Here is a 23,291-nt window from a genome sequence, read left to right on the forward strand (position 1 = left end):
GCGTCTTACTCTTCTGCCATCTTCCCGGAAGTGAATTTTTTTCTTAATAATTATATTAGTTTCTTCTTCACCATTCAGTGAAGCTATTCTGCCTAATGCCACTCGTGCCTTTTGTTTTTGGTGCCTGTGTGTGTGTGCTAAACTAATGCATAAATTTTTTTTTTCTCTTTCATCTACCTCTTTTAACTTTGATTTTTTTTTTCTTTTTGGAAATTCTCATGAGTGTCCTCATGAGACATGTCCTTCTAGCTCTTAGTTATTTGCTCTGTTTTTTTTAAGTATTATTTATTTATTTATGTTTGGCTGCGTTGGGTCTTCGTTGCTGCACGCAGGCTTTCTCTAGTTGTGGCGAGCAGGGGCTACTCTTCCTTGTGGTACACGGGCTTCTCAGCAGTGGCTTGTCTTTGTTGTGGAGCACGGGCTCTAGGCACACGGGCTTCAGTAGTTGTGGCACGCAGGGGCTCAGTAGTTGTGGCTTGCAGGCTCTAGAGCACAGGCTCAGTAGTTGTGGCACACTGGCTTAGTTGCCCCGCAGCATGTGGGATCTTCCTGGACCAGGGCTCGAACCCATGTCCCCTGCACTGGCAGGTGGATTCTTAACCAATACGCCACCAGGGAAGTCCCTAGTTATAACTTACCTACTTCCCCCTCCCATCTCTTTTCATTTTTGAAATTTAATTTGTCGTTTTTCCCTCCTCGAATATCTTCCATCATATTCTTTGCTAAGCAATGTTCTTTTCTTTGAGATCCTTTAATTCACCCTTTTTGATGATGGTAATTTATTCATCTTTACAATATTTGTTGAAGGCATAGTATGTGGTTGAAACTGTGCTAAGGTGCTAGGGATGTAGTGATGGACACAAAAAGGCTCTCTGACATACACCTTTTAAGGACAGAAATAATTAAGCTGTACATATAGTACAAGGTGATAAGAGGTGTGGCTGAATGAAAAGTTCTGAGTTGTTAAGGGACCTCTGGAAGCACATAAAAGAGACTTCAACCAAGATTGGATTGAAGAATTCCTGCATGTGAAGTAGTCAGGCAAAGGGGACATGATGAAGGCAGACGTTTTCCAGGGAGCCATGGCCCAGGAGAGAGGGAGAGTGAGAGATCGAGAGCGAGAGCGAGAGATCGAGAGCGAGAGTGAGAGTGAGAGCGAGAAAGTGTGTGTTCAGGGCCCTTTATTAGTATTGAAACTGTTTCACTATGTATATTTATGTTACTTTCTGTGCAGCTACAAAAACTTTGGAGGTTTCTGTTTATGTTTTACCTCTGCTCAAAAATAGGACTTCTCTATTCTACTTTCGTAATAACTTCCCACATGCCATAATTCAGCTGGTAGATAATCGGTGATTTATACCCGCTATTGACTAATTTTAGGTGCCTGGGGCAGGTATGTAAATGCATTTCCAAGTTTGTGAGTGAGAATTGATATGTGTGTTTCTCCTTTTATGGGGAAGTCAGAATGTGATGATTATAGTGTTTTATTGGCAAACATTCAATTTCAGTTTACTTTCGGTAAAGAACGGGCTGGCTATATATATTACATTATGCAATTGTGCTAGGCAAAGACTGCTTTAATCTGGAACAAACCATAACCTGGATTTTAAATCAGAGGTTTATGACATTATGAAGATAAAATGGGCCTTAATTAATAAATGGTCAGCTCATTTTATAGATGAAGAAACTGAGACCTAGAGAGGTTAATGAAAGAAAGAACTGTAAATTAACTGTGATGAGGATTTGTGTGTGTGATGTTTGTTTTTATTCTGATACTTTTGAGAATAACTATTCTACTTGTTTGCCATTTCTTTTGTTTACATAACTTATATAATCATTTTTTCATTAATAATCGAGCAGACATAGTGTATAGATTACTTTTAAGTTGAAAATTAAAGAACTATTAAAGTAGGAGATGTTTGAACCACAGATTTTTTTTTTTTAACTAGTGTGACCAAAACTAAAAGTTAAGGAATTCTAGAGGAAGGAAGTAGAGATTGTTTTGTATTCAAATGTCTTATGGGAGAGCTTAAATAAATTGACTTATTTTTGTCATCTACTTCCTCTCTTGTAAATGAATAAATTTCTAAGTGTTGCTCATCTTTGCTAGGGATTTTTTTTTTTGTTTGAGGCAGAACAGTTTAACTTAATATCACTGTGTTTCTATTTAAAAGGCAATGTAAATATCAGTATCCTTCTTTAACCAGTGAGGACCTTGAGGGGCTCTAAGATTGGATAAAATCATTTCTTTAAGGTCTCTCAGTTAATAAGTAACAGCTGATGTCAGAACATAGTGACATCAGTGCTCTGGTTCCACATTCTTTCCATCCCTCAGAAGGAGAGGAACAAGAGGAGGGAGTAAGAAGAAAAGGAAGAGGGTGTAGGAGGAAAAGGAAGAAGAGGAGGGGTGGAGAGAGGAGGAAGAATGTTGCTTGTGTTTATTATTCACAATATTTAGCACAGTCATACATTATTGCTTTGAATCTTTATAACAATCTTCTGAAATTGGTATTTTACATTTGTTTCCCCAATATACAGTTGAGGAAACTGAGTCTCAAATAAGTTATATTCCTCGTTCATAGTTACACGGCTAGTACTAGAGCTACTCCAAAGCCTGTCTTTCTACCACTGCACAAAACTGATTCCCATGCTGTCACTTATTTCCCTGTATTTTTTTTAATGGACACTGCAAATGTCACTTTAAATTTTATTTTATTTCTATATGAGAAGCAGATTGGGAACAGTAACAAACAAACAAAACTCTGGCTCTGCACCATGGTGTGTTGAACACTATTTGGAGGGGGGAAGTGTAGAAACGTTTCTGGACTAAAGTGAAAGTTGGGAATTAAAAGTTAACATCAAAATTGAAACAAAGCCACATTTTGTGAAGTGCACGCTAATAGCAGTCCATTCGATCAAAGGATGTGATCTCACTTCACAGTAAAACAGGTCCTGCAAGCCCAGGTAACTCAGGAAGCAGAATGGTAATTATTCACAGAAGAAAGCAGGTAGTATACTGTTACATTACTACAGGAGAAAGTCAGAAGGTCACAAAGCTTACAGGGTAACTGACACAACTGAAACTGCTTGGCCCCCTTTAAAAAGAAATAATAAAATGGGAGAGAATGAAGCAAATTTACCTAACACAGCTTTGCAAGGTAAGTGCCAACAGCTTCTGAAATGGTAGCAATCAGACATGTAAGTGGTGTCGATTACAAAGTGTGTGTATGTGCTTGCGCGCACCTCCCCCCTCCACCCCGCTGAGTTTCGAGGTGTGCTTTGAAGGTGGGAAAAGAGGTGGGGATTGTTGTTTCTGAAGAAGCAGCTGTGTCGGTTTTGCTCAACTACTCAACCTACACAGAAACACCACTTTGGTGGAGTAGGGAAAGCCTTATCGTTACTCCCCACTGTAGTGCTGGAGAAATGGTACAACCTACTTCCAGTGCATTTTCATGTTAAACTTTTGCTCGCATTGGAAGAATATCGATTTGTGTCTCTGTGGGATTTTAATTTGTAATCAGATTTTACCATCTCTGGGGTTTACCAGCTAAGTGTCCTTGTAATTAATATAACCATTTTTTTAAAGGTAGAAAACAAGTCTCGGAGGGCAGCGTATTGTTAGGGAGAGCAGTTGGTTTTACAGGTTTTACTTCATCAGATACCTTTGTCCTTTGAAGGGACTGGCTTTGTTGACATTGGCTTGACTAGGCTTATATGGTTAGGCTTGTTGATAGACACAAATACAAGTTCTCTTAACGCTTTCCACTTTTTTGAATGAAGAAAGTTCCTTTTAAAAAAAGAAATAGAAAATGGGCTGAATGCGTATTTGTTGCCATGATTTCTAGTAGTCTTCTCTCTTATGAATTATTTACCACCTTTACAAGTGACATTTTGAACAAGGTATTTTTTAAAAATCTACTTGATAATGATATTTTTATTTTTTTAATTATGTTCTTGTGAAGCTACCAACAAGAAAATCCCCAAACTACTCAGTTTTCCATTAAGTACACATAACCAAACATGTAAGTATATCTGTGAAATACAGCACACCTGAGAATAACAATAAGATGATCATAGACATGCCTGGTCATAAAAGTATATCACCCATTTTTATAGAGTTAAATAATCTTCCAGAATACCTGTTTTTTTCTCTATTTTCTTTAATTCTTTCTCTACCTATCTTGCTTAAGAATCCCAGAATTTTATTTCTATTTTTGCAGGTTTCCTAAAAAAATTTTTTTGGAAATATTGCATAAAATGCTATCAAAATCATTTTTAACTTAAAGATTAATTTTAAAAGTTATTTAGTGCATTCTATTGAAGAAAAACAAGGTAAAAGGCTCATTCAGTATAACTCTATGAAATAATTTATTTGTATGTGTTTTATGGACAAAATGATATTATGTACGTGATTATTACATATACCTTAACTGTCTCTGCAGTATTTTTCTGTGGAAAAGTATATGGGAGGCATATAGGTTGTTAAAGTTGCTCGTATAATAATGATTTTGTATCAGATGTATATGACTGTTTGGCAGCCCCCTGAATAGCTCATCCTAGACCTTGTGGGTTCGTCCCCTGAGTCTGTGTTTGGGATTGAAATAAACTGAGGAGTAACCTGGCCTCTCCCCTCTCCCCTTATCATCCCTCTTTGTGTCAGGATCAGAGGTAATATTTGCTTCTTATTTTAGAGTCCTAGATTGTGTATAGATCTTCTGTTGTTTTGGGTTTTTTTCTTTTCTTTTCTTCTGGCCCTTTTATGTATGTTATGATTCTGGTAATATGTTCCACTGTGGAAGGGTAACTTTCCCTTCCTCCTATCTACTGACTTTTCCAATTATTTACAGAATTAATAATTAGCATATATCAGAAAAACATGCATAAAATTTAAAACAAGAGCTATGATAAATAATTTGAATGTCATGGTTTGAGTTAGAAAACAATGTGCCTTGGTTCATAGTTGGGGAATACTTGTGAAATCAGTTCTATCCTGGGGTATTTTCCTTTGTGCACTCTGAAAACTTTTCAGTAGGAATGTGTACTCTTCTGATCTTATCTGAGTTGAAATGCATCCTTGGTAGGTCTACAAATAGTTCAGATCTATCTTCTTGGAGTGTTGAAATGCTTCCATTCCAGACATATTTGCCTTAAGATTATTAAGTGAACCTATTAATCAGTGAGAATTAATGAGAAACAAAGGTGCTTCACCTTGGTTTGAAATTATTTTTGGATTTTTTTTTTATATATATAAAGGAAAGCGGTGTGGAGATAACTTGTACCTTTACTTGTATGTGTGAATGTAAGAGATTTTTGATGTTTGTTTAATATCTTATAAGACAAATCAGGATATATCCTGGAGTCTTTATTTATGGGTTGCTCTAACAGTATTTTCTATGCAATACCCTGTCCTATATCTGAGCTTGAGTTTAAAAATTACCAAAGTAAATGAAAAAGACATTTTGAAATGTTGTTTAATCTTGCCTTTGACTTAACAGCATTTATAAAAGATTCTGAAGTTCTCTAAAATAATACTATTTATTGTCAGCTCTGCTTACAAATGAGTGTTCTCTAATAGAAATGACTATATTCAAGTGTTTTGTACATTCAACCTATGGGTGATAGGTTTAAGAGTTTTGGCTATGAAGATAATAAGTAGATAATAAACAGAGGATTTTCATTAGAACTCCATCTTGTACCTTGAATAATGGTTTTCTAAGGCCATGTATCTAGATTGTCTAGATTCATTGGACCATCTCTAATTACAACTTGGAGCGCTGGCCATAGACGTTCAGAAATTATTCATTTTAGCACTACATCCTTTAGGTCTCTGACCCATTATTATACCCAGGGAGCTGGTTGATTGTGCCCTGGATAGTGGAGCCCTTAAGCTATCAACAGTTAATGTTTCCAATGGTATTGGGAACCTATCTTTTCCTGAATGAGAGTGAAATCTTTCCAAGGTTATCTTCAGCTTAATGTGAACAGATCTCAATTATCTTTTCAAGTATAAGAAGCAAACTCTCCCTTTCAGTCTCAATGATACAGTAACTCCACAGACATTTATGTAAAAATTTCTCACATGAAGGTTCATAATATTCTCTGGATTCATAAAATAGAATTATCTTGGGGAGGAGAGAATACTAGAAAAAATGTTTTCTAATTTTTGAAAATACAAATAAAATGTACAAATCATATGGCATCAGGAATAGGGGTAAGTGCTTTCTGAGCATTGTTATTTGCTGAGGAAAGAAAGCAGAATTTCCTTACATAATCTCTATAAACACATGTACCACTGAGTGGCACGTTGTCAGTTTGTGACAGTAGTGAAAGGCTATGGCTGGGATGACGGGAGGGTGGAATCTCCCTTCTTGGCCGGGAGTTATCTGGAAAATGCCTTAGGCTAAGGCTCTCAAAAGGCTACCCTTGGGCACGTAAGAGACCCTTACCTATTGTCTCTCAGGAAGGACAGGCATTTTCTGCTTCTCCCAGGGTTCTCATTAACAGGCAGGGCAGACCCTAATCAGAACTAAAATAAATAAATAATAAGGGAAAGACTCTCTCACTACCCAGCTGTGTTCCTCGTCCACCGAGTCCCTCCTACCTCAGGAACTCAGCCCCATGAGCTCTTCTTTCTCTCCTCCTCTTCCTTGGTCAAAACATGTCCAAGGCCACATGCCTCTTTGTAAAGAATATGAGATACTAATTTATCCTCAGAATTATTTGAATAACAGGAATCTGAGTTCTGTGCCAGAACAACCTTGTGAGAGGAGGTTTCTTTGAGTGGGGTCTCCCCTGGGCTACTCAACACAACCTCATCACTCAGGCTGCCTACTTCTCTGCTGCTCGGATGTTTTCCAGCACCTTCTAATTAAAGCCCTTCTTCTTACCTTAGTTCTTCTTAGTTCTCTAGATTTAGGAAACCCCTATTCTAAAGGCTACGAAAGACAAGAACTCAAGTGGAAAAGATGTTTCCAAGTACAGAAGGTTGGCTAGACTGTTTCAAATGCAAGGCCAGTTCTAGGTAGCCGTCAGCAGAGAGGAGAACTCTTCACCAACTCACTGAGGGAGAATTTGGCTGTCAAAGCTAGGGAAAAGAAATCTGTAGAATGTTAACATTTTCAAGGTAGAGAGGAGCTTAGAGGGCCTCAAGTCCAAAATTTTTACTTTGTAGAGAAGCGAACAGAGATCTTTTGAAGGTACAAAAATTTCCCTTGGTTTCTCAGAAGCAGTTGCCAGAACCCAGATCTCCACCCTAGCTGCCTAAAGCCTATAATTGGATGGAGGAATTTGGCACATTATTTTCTAGGGGTATTTACTTTCCTATTTCAAGAAGGGAAATCAGGCTTGTAAATGCTTTCCATATTGACATATTTAGTTTCTACAGTCATCACCTGGAAATCGTTGTCCAGTATTCAGTCTGGCTTTTATAGGACTGCTCCATCCAGGCTCGGGTTCTCTCTTGACTCCAAAGAAGTTACTTTGGCTTTTGAGACATTTACTTATCTTTCATCACAACAAGGAGGAATTGGCTTGAAATTCCATAGGCACATGCAACAGATGTTTCTCATGATACAGCCATTTTTTAAAAGAAATTATACTTATTCTGTTTGGCTAGTGTAAGAAAAAAAAAAAATCCAGGTGGGAACGTACCTTAGTGTCTGTGCTTCTCAGTTGCAACCCAAGGGCAGCAGTACTGCATACCCCAACCAGTTATACTGGCTTGGTGTGCATGTTTACTTTCTATGATGGGAAAAATATCTCTGCGTTCATCATCATAAACCATGCCTGTGAGTGCTTTGAAAGCTTTCTAAAACCCCAAAGAGAACTCACCAGTTTGTGAATCTTCCTTCCCACCCAATAGAACTTTAATAGCATTTTCAATTAAGAGAAGTGCACAGAGGTCTTGTGTAACCTATTTGTTTTCTAGGAGGAAGCTTTCACCAGCTCTGAGTGAGAGGCTGGTATACTTGAAAACCTGAGGCACTTTGGAAATGAAATTTAGATATTGAAGTAACAGGGCATTTTGGAGTTGAAATTTCCAGAAGCTCTGCTGGAGAGGTCTTATAATCTAAGGACAAAATCAAGCATAATCGGAGCAAGTAAAATTGCAGAGAATGTCAAGGCATGAAATCCCAAGTGAGTCTACAGTGAAATCCCTGACCGAAGGGTGTAGGCAAAAGAGCATGAGAAGATGGATTGGGGACTTTTCCCAAGTACAAGGCAAAGAACCCTTGCAGCAGGCAAACAGGTATTGTTATAAAGCAGGTATTGTTATAACCACAGACACATATCCAGGAATTTATAGAGAAATCTAGGAATTTATAGACAGTTTCATAGAGGAGATATGATGTGCACTGACTCTGGACAAAATAAGTGGCAGAAAGAAGAAAGTTTTTCCTGGCAAAATGAACAGCAGAGACAAGGCATAGAAATTGTATCTGTCCATGCATTTACTTGCTTTATTTTCTACTCTTATTGAAAACAAAGGATTTTCCAAAAATTACTATAGTAGAGCCTTGAACAACATGGGTTTGAACTGCACAGGTATACTCATATGTGGACTTTTTTCACTTAATACATACTACAGTACTACACAATCTGAAATTGGAACTCGGTTTGGAACCACAATCTGGAGGGCTGTAGGGCCCACTGTAAAGTTGTCTGTGGATTTTCAACTTTATGGGGGGTGGGGAAGTTGATGCTCCTAACCTCTGAGTTGTTCAAGGGTCACTGTACTTTGAAATAGGCTACAAATAAATAAACCTAATTAAAAAAATAAGGTTAAAATAATATAAGTTAAAATTTATATGTAAAATGTATGCCAAAACATTCTAAACAGCTACCAAACAAGTCACAAATTTGCTTTCAAGCTTCCTAGCAGCCAAAAGAAAGTAAGATATTGGTTTTAAGATTAATGGTGTGCAAACCATATAAAAATGTGGCAGTTATTCAGGAGAGGCATAGATTTCTTGATTAGACATGGTGATAGAAGTCAAAATTATTTCTATAGACAGGAGACAGGCCTAATTAGAAAAAAGGTTTTTATTAGGCAGCAATGAGACATAAAGGTAAAAGAATTATAGAGATAAAGAAAATAGTATTATTTAACTCATCTCAGAATCTTCACATGGATGATTTTCTTTGAGCCCCTTAAGCTGCTGCACTGTCCTATCAGATGTTTGTCAGAAAAAAAAAAAATTCTGCAGAAAAAATTTCAAACGTATAATAAGTGTGAAAATAAAAAGACATAAAAAGAAAACAAAAGAATATTGAAGAAATATAGACTTTATAAAAACTAAGTTTACATGATTTAAACATTCACACTTAAAATTTCAGAATATAAAAAATAGGTCATTTTGAAAGTTAGGCTGCTATATATATTTTATAAGCATGTGGTATTATGCAAGTATCTCTCCTGGAGTGGATTTTATGTGGGTGTTGTGTGTTCATGTTGGTTAATGAAGGGTTTAGTACAGTCACTGTGACAGGTTTGGTGGTGGGGCCGTGGGTAGTAGGTGGGTCAGGGATAGAGAGTAACAGTAAAGAAGAGCACATTGGTATTGATAATATTCATGTTGCATTGTAAATCTACTTTAAAGACTTTAATCTGTAAACTTCAGGTACAATGAGGTAATAATGTTGCCTTAAGTTTTTATTTTCCATACATTTAAACAATAATTTGGGGGAAAAATTTAATGAGAACATAGTAATGGTTTTTCATTCTTTCTTTTTTTGTCGTTTTTAAACATCTTTATTGTAGTACAATTGCTTTACAATGGTGTGTTATTTCTGCTTTATAACAAACTGAATCAGTTATACATATACATATGTCCACATATTTCTTGATCTTGCGTCTCCATCCCTCCCACCGTCCCAATCCCACCCCTCTAGGTGGTCACAAAGCACAGAGCTGATCTCCCTATGCTAGGCGGCTGCTTCCTACTAGCTATCTATTTTACGTTTGGTAGTGTATATATGTCCATGCCACTCTCTCACTTTGTCCCAACTTACCCTTCCCCCTACCCATATCCTCAAGTCCGTTCTCTAGTAGGTCTGTGTCTTTATTCCCATCTTGCCCCGGGCTCTTCATGACCATTGTTTTTCTTTTTTTTTTTCTTTTTAGATTCCATATATATGTGTTAGCATATGGTATTTGTTTTTCTGACTTACTTCACTCTTTATGACAGACTCTAGGTCCATCCACCTCACTACAAATAACTCAATTTTGTTTCCTTTTATGGCTGAGTAATATTCCATTGTATATCTATGCCAAATCTTCTTTATCCATTCATCTGTCATTGGACACTTAGGTTGCTTCAATGTCCTGGCTATTGTAAATAGAGCTGCAATGAAAATTGTGGTACATGACTCTTTTTGAATTATGGTTTTCTCAGGGTATATGCCCAGTAGTGGGATTGCTGGGTTGTATGGTAGTTCTATTTTTAGTTTTTTAAGGAACCTCCATACTGTTCTCCATAGTGGCTGCATCAATTTACATTCCCACCAGCAGTGCAAGAGGGTTCCCTTTTCTCCACACCCTCTTCAGCATTTATTGTTTGTAGATTTTTTGATGATGGCCATTCTGACTGGTGTGGGATGATATCTCATTGTAGTTTCAATTTGCATTTCTCTAATGATTAATGATGTTGAGCATTCTTTCATGTGTTTGTTGGCAGTCTGTATATCTTCTTTGGAGAAATGTTTATTTAGGTCTTCTCCCCATTTTTGGATTGGGTTTTTTGTTTCTTTGATACTGAGCTGCATGAGCTGCTTGTAAATTTTGAGATTAATCCTTTGTCAGTTGCTTCATTTGCAAATATTTTCTCCCATTCTGAGGGTTGTCTTTTGGTCTTGTTTATGGTTTCCTTTGCTGTGCAAAAGCTTTGAAGTTTCATTAGGTCCCATTTGTTTATTTTTGTTTTTATTTCCATTTCTCTAGGAGGTGGGTCAAAAAGGATCTTACTGTGATTTTCTACCAATGTTTTCCTCTAAGAGTTTTAGAGTGTATGGCCTTACATTTAGGTCTTTAATCCATTTTGAGTTTATTTTTGTGTACAGTGTTAGGGAGTGTTCTAATTTCATTCTTTTACATGTAGCTGTCCAGTTTTCCCAGAACCACTTATTGAAGAGGCTCTCTTTTCTCCACTGTATATTCTTGCCTCCTTTATCAAAGATAAGGTGACCATATGTGTGTGGGTTTATCTCTGGGCTTTCTATCCTGTTCCATTGATCTATATTTCTGTTTTTGTGCCAGTACCATACTGTCTTGATTACTGTAGCTTTGTAGTATAGTTAGAAGTCAAGGAGCCTGATTCCTCCATCTCCGTTTTTCTTTCTCAAGATTGCTTTGGCTATTCGGGCTCTTTTGCATTTCCACACAAATTGTGAAATTTTTTGTTCTAGTTCTGTGAAAAATGCCAGTGGTAGTTTGATAGGGATTGCATTGAATCTGTATATTGCTTTGAGTAGTACAGTCATTTTCACAATGTTGATTCTTCCAATCCAAAAACATGGTATATCTCTCCATCTATTTGTATCATCTTTAATTTCTTTCATCAGTGTCTTATAATTTTCTGCATACAGGTCTTTTGTCTCCTTAGGTAGGTTTATTCCTAGATATTTCATTCTTTTTGTTGCAATGGTAAATGTGAGTGTTTAGGTCTTTTCCTTCTCTTGTGTTTCCTGCCTAGAGAAGTTCCTGTAGCATTTGTTGTAAAGCTGGTTTGGTGGTGCTGAATTCTCTTAGCTTTTGCTTCTCTGTAAAGGTTTTAATTTCTCCGTCAAATCTGAATGAAATCCTTGCTTGGTAGAGTAATCTTGGTTGTAGGTTTTTCTCCTTTATCACTTTAAATATGTCCTGCCACTCCCTTCTGGCTTGCAGAGTTTCTGCTGAAAGATCAACTGTTAACTTTATGGGGGTTCCCTTGTGTGTTATTTGTTGTTTTTTCCTTGCTGCTTTTAATATTTTTTCTTTGTATTCAATTTTTAATAGTTTGATTAATATGTGTCTTGGCATGTTTATCCTTGGATTTATCCTGTATGGGATGCTCTGTGTTTCCTGGAGTTGATTAACTATTTCCTTTCCCATATTAAGGAAGTTTTCAACTATAATCTCTTCAAATATTTTCTCAGTCCCTTTCTTTTTCTCTTCTTCTTCTGGGACCCCTATAATTTGAATGTTGGTGCCTTTAATGTTGTCCCAGAGGTCTCTGACACTCTCCTCAATTCTTCTGGTTTTTTTTGTTTGTTTGTTTATTCTGCTCTGCATTAGTTATTTCCACTATTTTATCTTCCTGGTCACTTATCCGTTCTTCTGCCTCAGTTATTCTGCTATTGATCCCTTCTAGAGAATTTTTAATTTCATTTAATGTGTTGTTCATCACTGTTTGTTTGCCGTTTAGTTCTTCTAGGTCCTTGTTAAACGTTTCTTGTATTTTCTCCATTCTATTTCTAAGATTTTGGATCATCTTTACTATCATTATTCTGAATTATTTTTCAGATAGACTCTTTCCTCTTCATTTGTTATGTCTGGTTGGTTTTTGTCTTGCTGTTTCATCTTCTGTGTGTTTCTCTGTCTTCTTATTTTGCTTAACTTACTGTGTTTGGGGTCTCCTTTTCGCAGGCTGCTGGTTCGTAGTTCCCATTTTTTTTGGTGCCTGTCTCCAGTGGCTAAGGTTGTTTCAGATGGTTGTGTAGTCTTCCTGGTGGAGGGGACTAGTGCCTGTGTTCTGGTGGATGAGACTGGATCTTGTCTTTCTGGTGGGCTGGTCCACGTCTGGTGACGTGTTTTGGGCTTTCTGTGGCCTTATGATTTTAGGCAGCCTCTCTGCTAATGGGTGGGGTTGTGTTCCTGTCTTGCTAGTTGTTTGGCAAAGGGTGTCCAGCACTGTAGTTTGCTGGGCATTGAGTGGAGCTGGGTCTTGGCATTGAGATGGAGATCTCTCGCAGATTTTCACTGTTTGATATTACATGGAGCTGGGAGGTCTCTTGTGGACCAGTATCCTGAACTTGGCTCTCCCACCTCAGAGGCACAGCCCTGATGCCTGGCTGGAGCACCAGGAACCTGTCATCCACACGGCTCAGAATAAAAGGGGGAAAAGAAAGAAAGAAAGAAAGAAACAAGAAGATAGTATAAAATAAAGTATAGTATAATAAAATAGTTATTAAAATAAAAAATAATTCTTAAAAAATTTTTTTTAAATAATAAAAAAAGAAAGGATGAAAGAAGAGAGCAACCAAACCAAAAAACAAATCCACCAATGATAACAAGTGCTAAAAACTATACTTTAAATAAATAAATAAATAAATAAATAAATAAATAAAATAACCATGGGCAGCCAGAACCCTAGGACAAATGGTAAAAGCAAAGCTGTACAGACAAAATCACACACAGAATCATACACACTCACAAAAAGAGAAAAAGTGAACAAAATATATATATTGTTGCTTCAAAAGTCCACCTCCTCAATTTGGGATGATTCCTTGTCTATTCAGATATTCCACAGATGCAGGGTATGTCAAGTTGATTGTGGAGATTTTATCCGCTGCTCCTGAGGCTGCTGGGAGAAATTTCCCTTTCTCTTCTTTGTTCCCACAGCTCCTGGGGTTCAGCTTTGGATTTGGACCCGCCTTTTGCATGTAGGTTGCCTGAGGGCATCTGTTCTTCCCTCAGACAGGGTGGGGTTAAAGGAGCAGCTGATTTGGGAGCTCTGGATCACTCAGGCCTGGCGGCGGCAGAGGCCAACATGACGTTGCACCAGCCTGAGGCGGCCGTGTGTTCTCCCGGGGAAGTTGTCCCTGTATCCCGGGACCCTGGCAGTGGCGGGCTGCACAGGCTCCCAGGAGGGGAGGTGTGGAGAGTGACCTGTGCTCGCACACAGGCTTCTTGCTGGCTTTAGCAGCATCCTTAGCGTCTCATGCCCGTCTCGGGGGTCCACACTGATAGCTGCGGCTCGCGCCCGTCCCTGGAGCCCGTTTCAGTGGTGCTCTGAATCCCCTCTCCTCTTGCACCCTGAAACAATGGTCTCTTGCCTCTTAGGCAGGTTCAGACTTTTTCCCGGACTCCCTCCCGGCTAGCTGTGGCGCACTAGTCCCCTTCAGGCTGTGTACATGCAGCCAACCCCAGTCCTCTTCCTGGGATCCGACCTCCGAAGCCAGATCCTCAGTTCCCAGCCCCCACCCGCCCCGGCAGGTGAGCAGACAAGCCTCTCGGGCTGGTGAATACTGGTTGGCACCGTTCCTCTGTGCGGGAATCTCTCCGCTTTGTCTTCAGCACCCCTGTTGCTGTGCTCTCCTCCGCGGCTCCGAAGCTTCCCCGCTCCGCCACCTGCAGTCTCTGCCCGCGAAGGGGCTTCTAGTGTGTGGAAAAACCTTTCCTCCTTCACAGCGCCCTCCCACTTGTGCAGGTCCCGTCCCTATTCTTTTGTCTCTGTTTATTCTTTTTTCTTTTGCCCTACACAGGTACGTGGGGGACTTTCTTGCCTTTTGGGAGGTCTGAGGTCTTCTGCCAGCGTTCAGTAGGTGTTCTGTAGGAGTTGTTCTACACGTAGATGTATTTCTGATGTATTTGTGGGGAGGAAGGTGATCTCCACGTCTTACTCTTATGCCATCTTGAAGCTCCTCCCCCTGTTTTTTCATTCTTGAGTCTGAGTTTTCATCAGTTTTAGGTTCATATTTTATATTATTTTCAGTTTATCATTTGATCTCTATGGATTTCCTTTAGGCATCATCCTTTTTCTCAATTACAAAACTAGTAATATTGCTTACATTTTTAGAAATTAGTAATTGCTAAGTTATATTTATCAAAATACTTTTACATAACAACATAAATCCTAATGACATTGGTTAATAGAATGTTCTAGAAAGGTAGTCATCACATGAAATTTTCATTTTCATAGGTTGATTAGTAAATAATTTGTTTTCATAATTACATAAATAAAAAGGAAAAAAACCCAGTATTCATTGGGTACTAAATTTAAGTGGAAATTTACTAAGCTTTTTTGAATCTCACAACAATCTTGGCCTTTTCTCTTCCCCTCCAACAAATACACTAAGGCGATTCCCCACTAAAACCTCTGCCTACTGGTAATGTCTGCTGAACTTCCTATGGTTTGTTCCTTCTTGTCATTCAATCATCAGATTAAATATCATCCCAGTGATTCTTTCTCTAGCCTCTCAAACTAAAGCAGCCCATCTCTGTCTTAATGCCTGATTTTAAATATCTTACCATGAGCCCTGTTTTTTTTGGGGGGGAGTGTATATTTGTTTATTGCCTATTTCCCTGCAATAAAATGTTCTTTCCCTGAGATAAAAGACCATGGCTGGCTGTATTTCTAGCCTAGAACCATAGCTAACACGTCCTTTATTTTTCAACAAGTATAAGTTTAATATGCTCAGAAAAAACAAACATAAAATGCAAAATATTTGTGTCTAGCCAATTTACATTTGTTGTAACATGAAAATTAGTTGAGCATAAAGTAGCAGTCACTTAACATGGTAAAGACAAAGCAGAATGAAACAAGGAGACTTAATTAAAAATTGACAAATAAAAAAGTGTTAAAATTGGAAAAGATCTTTGTCCAGAATGATAGTTGACATAGAGTTTCTATTCTAAGATATGGGGAGCAGAGTCTTGTTCATTTTCATTTCCTCTGGTTCTGTGTTACAGTGACTTTGGTTGGGGTTAACTTCATGAGCTCTCAAAGAGTCCAAGTATGAAACTATGATGATGATGGTGCTGATGGAAGAAAACACTTAAGTGTATACTCTGTGCCAGGGACTGTTTCAAGTGTTCAACATTTATTATTTTATTGAATATTCATAACCATTTAATGAGGAGCATATGCTCAATAAATACAAATATAAATAATTATGTGACTATATTTTCCTTATATTTTCCTTCTGCTTTATTTCTAATTCATCTTCATCACTGTCATCATCTCATAGTGATGGAGAGCTGAGTTCATGTGATAATGATGGGATTTGACAAAAAATAAATGTGACATATACTTGAGGTTAAATTGGTGTTTGCTTGTATTAAATGCTGAAGGAGGAAGAGATTGTAAAAACTGGGTTTCTGGCTTAGGTGACAGAGAGAGTAGTATTGTTAACTGATTTAGGGAGTGTAGGATGGGGAATAGTTTAGGGGAGAGAAATATGAGACTTCTTTAGACAAAAATGATTTTAAGCTATAAGTTTAATTGTTGAAAATGTCCAGGACTTAAACTATTAAAACGAGACTAGAGCTTGAGAAAGAGAACTAGGATGGAATTAAGGAGTTGGAAGTTATTAAACCTTAAGTCATAGATGACATTTTGGATAGATGAGATTGTACAGAGATGGGAGTTAAAGTAAGAAGAGCAGACTGATGGTAGAGTCTAGAGAACACTGACGTCTAAATCTGAGTAGAAATGAAAGAAAGTGAGATGGGGTCATGGGAGAGAGAGAAGATACAGATGACAGAATTTTGGGGGAAATGCACTGTGGGGGGGGTGGTTTCTATATAAGAAGGGTGAAATATGTCAAATGATGGACTAGTCGAGTAGCTTGGACTTGGTGATTCAAGCCTGGAATTAAGGTGAGACATGAGGAAGAAACAATTCGAAAATGATCAGGAATGAGGTCAAAGGAGGAGACAAAATTATAAAATCTAAGGAGCTTAAAATAGAAGTTCAATAGTTGTACCCTGGGAAATGACTGTTGTTAGGGAGTTGGAGAAAGAAAAGTGAACAAAGGAGGCAATTGCATCACAGCAGTTCTGTGAGTTAAGTATAATTTCCAGTTTTTGCAAATGAGGAAACACTGTCAGTGAGGGAGGGGATGAAGGTGCCAAAATAGAAGGAGTGTGTCTGATGAAGATGAGGACTTTGATCATTAGAACCACTTTAAAGAGCAGGAGGGCAGCTTTCTTTATATAAGGAAGAATAAGAGTGAGTATAATGACAGATTCCCCGGGTTACAGAGAAGAGTGGGTGATGGAACTCATGCCAATGGCCTCTGCATCTTTGCAGTCAAGGATGAGTTCATCCAGCCAAAAGTTGGGGTGGGGCTGGGTGTGGGGTATTGAATCCATGAAAGATAAATAAAAGGATTGACCAGAAGCAGCCTCAGTCACGTTAGACAGGAGATACTGTCAGTGAATGTGGGAAAGCAAGAGGAAAAAAAAGCAGCCTGACTATTAAGCTAGTTTTCACAGAGACATGAGTGAGTTTGTGTGAGAGTGAGTGTGTCTGTTTTATTGGCTTGTCTACAGATCTAGCTAGAGATGGTTATTTTGGAATACGTAGGCTTCCTCATTTAGCACACCCAATAAGCCTACTCTAGCTAGTGTTCTTCAGACTGCATGCCACTGCCCTATAGCAGAACTAGAAGAGAGAGCACATTTCATTACAAATCCATCCAGTTTTTTTGTTGTTGTTGTTTTGTTTTGTTTTGTTTTGTTTTGTTTTTGCTGTACGCGGGCCTCTCAGTGTTGTGGCCTCTCCCGTTGTGGAACACAGGCTCCGGATGCACAGGCTCAGCAGCCATGGCTCACGGGCCCAGCCGCTCCACGGCATGTGGGATCTTCCCGGACCGGGGCACGAACCCTGTTCCCTGCATCAGCAGGCGGACCCCCAACCACTGCGCCACCAGGGAAGCCCCATCCAGTTTTTGAAAAGCAATGGAACACCTAGGCTTGACTGCAAATCAGCTTTTGTAGTGGTATCTTCTCATCTATGTAACCTTTGCAAAGCACCAATATATACCACTAGCCGTATAGCAGGAATGTGACAAATGTATGGGACTTTGGGATGAGGGGGATGCACTTCCATTTGACTTTGTTTGAAGAAAGCAAAATGAGGTTGGGATCAATGTTTATTCACTCAAAGATTTCAAGACTCTTGGATAATCAGTGATTCACGTCAGGGTTTGTATGATAATGTTATTAGCATCATTAATAATAATGAAAAGAATAAGTAATACCATTGGACATTTAATAAATACCAGAAAGAGGCAAAGCTAGAATTTAAATCTAGGACACATATGACTTTATTGCTTCTTAACTGCTGCATTTCCCAGGAGTAAGTACCATTTTAAAAGAGCTACTTTAAAAGAAATTAGACTGTCCAAGGAGAGTGTTTCAAATATTTACCATTTATATCCCTGTGCAAAAATTAGTGATTGTTAATTTTTACTACTGAAAAGAGTCCATTCTATAGCTGATATATCTTCTTTTCTATGAATATTGTATTTTATAAAAACTCACATAACATGATGTGTACACATAGTGTTTTCTGTTTGGATGCATCATGATTCCTCGTGTCCTACCTACCCTCACATCCTTATGATATTTCCATCATATCTACATTCCTGGCACTTTTATTGAAGGTGATAAAGCTCTGAAGAAGTAGTTTGAGGTAAATGGGTTCTACTAAATTCAAGAATGTTTGACCATTAACCTTAAATTTGAAGTTTTAGGTGACCACAAACCAGTATAAAGGAATATAGATTTACCTCTACAAAATATACCGTACAGAGGTTTTTAAACAATTGATGCTTTGCTGAATGTAGGGAATATTTCCTCTTCAGTGTTTCTAACTTAACAAATTACATGTAAAAGCCATAAACTCCTTTATATTATCCATAAACACAATAAAAAATGTTACACCACATATACTTTGACTTAGTCAATAATCCTAGGCTTAGCCTTAGGGTTTGAAGAGAAAATTATTCCTCTTACACATTTTAATTATGCTGTAAACTTGGGGAAATAGCTATTGATCTTCAGCATCTGGCATCAGAAAGTTGTTTGTTTCTTGTTCTGTAGCCAGTGAAAGGATGCCAGACAGACTGAAAATGAAGAATTTCAGGGGAATCAAAGGTACAGTTAAGGATATATTTTGGTTGCATTTGAGTAACTTAAAAGTTAAGAGACTTAAAGATCATCTCTAAATATCTTTCTGCTGGAAGCTAGGAACAATTGAGGTAAGAAATATATTACCTTGTTTTAAGAAAAAGCTGTTCGCTAGTGGAACTCTTGATTATCTCTAGCATTTTAATACAGAAATAGGAGGGCCTAATCAGAAAACTTTTTTTTAACAACACATTTGAGGTTCTCCAGTGCTTATAGAGTGATGAACATTGTGATGATCATTTTAGAAGTAATTATTTCACAATTTTTTATCATCAAATCAGTAAAATGGTAAAACCCTCCATTCTGCTAAAATTAAAGAGATATCTAGCATCTACGGTGATGATAATGAAGAAGAGGAGGAGGATAGAAGAGGGAGGGCGAGGAGGAGAGAATAGTTACTATCTGCTGACCTTTTATTGGGGAATGGGCATTGCTATAAACACTTTACTTATATAGCCAGATTGAAGCCTTACGTCCATCATGTAAGAATGGAAGGCTCAGCCAGGTTAAGTAACTCTGTCAGGGTTATATAGGAACTAAGAGGTAGAGCTGGGTTTCAAACCTAGGTCTGTCTGACTCATGTAATGAAATAGGCTCCTTCAGTGCCATTTTCAACAAGTTGAAAATTCTTTCACATTTCAAGCATTTAAAATAGATTTATATTTAAATTTAAACATATCAAATTTAGTATTAAGCATTTGTTGATTCAACAACTACTGCTGTATGATTATGTACCAGACATAGTGTTAGGAGCTACTGAAGCTAAATTCAATGAGTCATGGACAACAGCAACTCATGATCTGCTATGGGAGATATTATACAATAATACAAAACAGAAAAAAATGTTTATATAAATACATACACATACATGTATATATATGAATATGTTGTTTATGGATCTTCAGAGTTCTCTGATAGACATTCTGTAATTACCCCCTCTTGAATTTCAGAATCTAATTAAATGTATGGTCATTTAACTTTGATGCTATGATGCCTTGTTTGGTCAGTTTGGGAGCCTCAGTATCTTTATAACCCCAGCCATTAAAGATGCTATTTTGAGAGCATCAGCGGGGAATCTGTATTGACTTTTCTTGCCACGAGGCACCCCCTACCTCTTCACAGTAGGAACTAATGAGTAGTAATCTTCATCCATTTCTTCCCTACCCATTTCTTCCAAACTCACCATGTAATTAAATCTATTGATTAAAGAATCTGTTAGTATTCCATGTATCTAATGCCTTTAATATTGGTTCTGGATGCAGTGGTTAGCACTAATCTATTTATTTTAGTTTTATATAAAATATAAAACCAAAACTCAAAATATAACTTTTGAAAGATAATATACACATCTGTATTTATGAAAAAAGTGCTATTTTTTCCAACTATGCTTTAATTTGGGGGCTGTCATCAAGCTTTCATTGAAAGTTTTGCTCATATTAGGGATTTAATATGGCAAAGATAGGTAATAGGTGATCGGTTTTTAGCCATGGCAGGTATAAGCAAAATTTTCAACCCTGGATTTATTTTTTGTTTTAATCTTAGACATTGAAGACAGAAGCTAATGATAGGTGCAGAGTGTCTCATCTGCTTTATAACTTTCTCCAAGGTAGTATAATAAGTATGTGAGGTAAGATGCCTTAGCCAGTTTAGTGCCTTTGAGCAAACATTAGTCATGGGATTTAGGCATTTTATAATAGTTCATGTTTTTAAAAGACATATGTGAAGGCTACTATATGCAAGGTACTGATCCTCGGAATTTTATTAAGTCATCTTATTTCATTCACACAACAATGTCTAAAGCTATTATCAGCTTTTAATTTACTATATGTGTGCAAGTCATCTTGCCTGGAAGCAAATGAATGGAAAGAGGGAAGTTTAAGCCGAAGGGTGATATTTGATTCCTCCTTAAACAATGAAGATTTCTCCATTCAGGTAAGTGGAAAGGTTACTGGAGGGATACAAAACCAGCTGTGCAGGGCATGCTGGCATGACTAGTGTGTTTGTAGAATTTCAAACACTGGTTTATAGTATGTGCACAAAAAACAGTAGCTACTGGAGTGCTGACTTTGTTTTTCCGGGCTAGTATAAAACATGTTTGCTGCCCACTGATTACAGTGGAGTTTTAAGGCTAGTTAAATTGTCAACAGAGTAGATGGTACTAGGCCGTTTTACTTCATCTCAGCCTATGTGGGCCTGTATAGTGAAGGCTTTGTGCCCATTCGCCAGATCGCATGTGAGCACGTGTACACATGTCACAGATGTTAACCACAGTTTAGGTGAGTTGCTTTTGTGGAAAGCATCAGATTTCTTCATAAATTTGCTCTTATATGAGAACAGAATATCACTGCCTCTCGACTTCACTCTCCCCGACTGGTACTTAATATGCCAAGTTAAAATACTTGCATAGTGGACAAGAAAGCAGCATGGGGATCTCCTGGCTCTCTTTCCTGCCAAATTGACAGGTTGCATTGCAGCAGGTGTACAGCAAAGCGATTAAGAATGCACAGGTTGACAAAGCATGTCTTGTATGACTGCAAGCATTTTATGTGAATGACATGTCATGGGAAATATTGGCCTCAAGATTATACCTAGGGTTCTGGGGTGTGAGGACAACCTATATGCATATAAAAGCGTCACTGAGAAGGTGAATACTCAGGAAAAATAACCTTGACTAGGAGTCTATGTAAAATATACCTTACATTGCAATGTAAGGTATATTTTTTGCTACTTAGATATTTTACAAATGTCCTATTTATATGAGTAGATGCAATAAGCATCTGTCTTGGGTGATGTGAGTTTTTGACTCACATCAGCTGAACAACTCATTCAGCTGCCAGCAGGACAGAGAATCTGGTTTGTTAAAATTCATGTTTGGAAAAAAATCCAGTGTCATCCAATTCACTTTAAGAACACAGTTAGCCCTTGGTATCAACCTCTCCACTTGTAGGATGCCTGACTTATTTCACATGTAATAAAATAACTTAATGTGAGTGTCATTGCCTTGCTCACTAATTTTCAAAAATAATCAAAAAGCAAGAGAGAAAAGAGTAGATTTTAGATGATAAGTAAAATAATTGTTCACCATGTATATACCCACAAACATTTGCATAGAAATTTAAGAGCAATATGGATTTCCAGAAACTTTTCCATAGAGCATCAGTTGACAGACCCCTCCCCCCATTAAGGATTTCTGTGTTCACGTGCATTTTTTTAAAATTATTTTTCTGAGGAACTGTAAGCACACCAAAGTTTTTTATTTTATTTTATTTATTTTAAAATTATTATTATTATTATTATTTTGGCTGCGTTGGGTCTTCGTTGCTGCGCGTGGGCTTTCTCTAGTTGTGGTGAGTGGGGGCTACTCTTCGTTGCGGTGCGCGGGCTTCGCATTGCGGTGGCTTCTCTTGTTGTGGAGCACAGGCTCTAGGCACGCAGGCTTCAGTAATTGTGGCACACGGGCTCAGTAGTTGCGGCTCCTGGGCTCTAGAGCGCAGGCTCAGTAGTCGTGGCTCATGGACCTAGTTGCTCCACGGCATTCAGGATCCTCCCAGACCAGGGCTCGAACGGGTGTCCCCTCCATTGGCAGGCGGATTCCCAACCACTGCGCCATCAGGGAAGTCCCTCACGTGCATTTTTAAAGAGACAGGGTAAATAGATTTCATCAGATTTTCAAAGGAATGCATAATCCGAACAGCATTAAAATGACTCCTAAAATCCTTTTAATATGAAAAATTAATTCACTTTATTTCCCAATATATTCCTGTTAAGACTTACTAAATTTTCTCCAGAGAAAAAGAATGTCTTATATTCTAAGAAAAAATCATTCTGTGCCCCCTAATTTATGACTAAAATAACTCTAATTTGAAGTATAAAAAACTGTGATAGCAAAGAATTTTCGGTAATTTCTGATCAGCATTTAAAAGCAATCTCAAAGTAAAGTAATATATTGTCAGTGAGGATTAAGATGGAATGTTATTTGACTATTTTTCATTTTACTGGACTATTAAAACTATATATGAAAGTGCTATCTATATTTCTAATATAGATAAAAATGCTTAGGAGAAATAAGCATAGTGCTATATTAATGCTCTAGTGCTATATTAATAGTTAATTTTTGTAAGTTCCCTTTTACTAATCCACTTCAAAATGGATTAAAGTGAAATCCTGAATATTTTTGGAAGGAATAAAAGGTATATCTTGCGACTTGTACAAAAATCTAATATTTCTATCAGACTTGTTCCCAACACATATGTTATAATATATACTATATATTCATTTTAATGTAATCAGATATTAATAGCACAAATAATCTTGGACTTTAGCAGAATGATACATTTTACACAAAAATGTAGTAAGAAACTTTTTCTTCTTTATTGTATACGCAAAGGTAGGAAAGGAT

The 23,291-nt window shown here is 37.6% G+C and overlaps 1 protein-coding gene across 1 annotated transcript in view; it reads left to right on the forward strand.

Moving 5' to 3' along the window:
• Positions 1–1,781: 1,781 nt before the first annotated feature.
• Positions 1,782–23,291, forward strand: part of NAALADL2 (N-acetylated alpha-linked acidic dipeptidase like 2) — a 1,062,845-nt gene continuing 1,041,335 nt past the window's right edge. The window contains exon 1 of the mRNA XM_019946140.3: positions 1,782–3,158. Coding sequence (XP_019801699.2) covers positions 3,116–3,158 — 43 coding nt within the window. The 5' untranslated portion in view covers positions 1,782–3,115. The remainder of the gene's footprint in view (positions 3,159–23,291) is intronic.

This window comes from Tursiops truncatus, chromosome 4, assembly GCF_011762595.2.
Source record: "Tursiops truncatus isolate mTurTru1 chromosome 4, mTurTru1.mat.Y, whole genome shotgun sequence".
NCBI lineage: Eukaryota > Metazoa > Chordata > Mammalia > Artiodactyla > Delphinidae > Tursiops > Tursiops truncatus.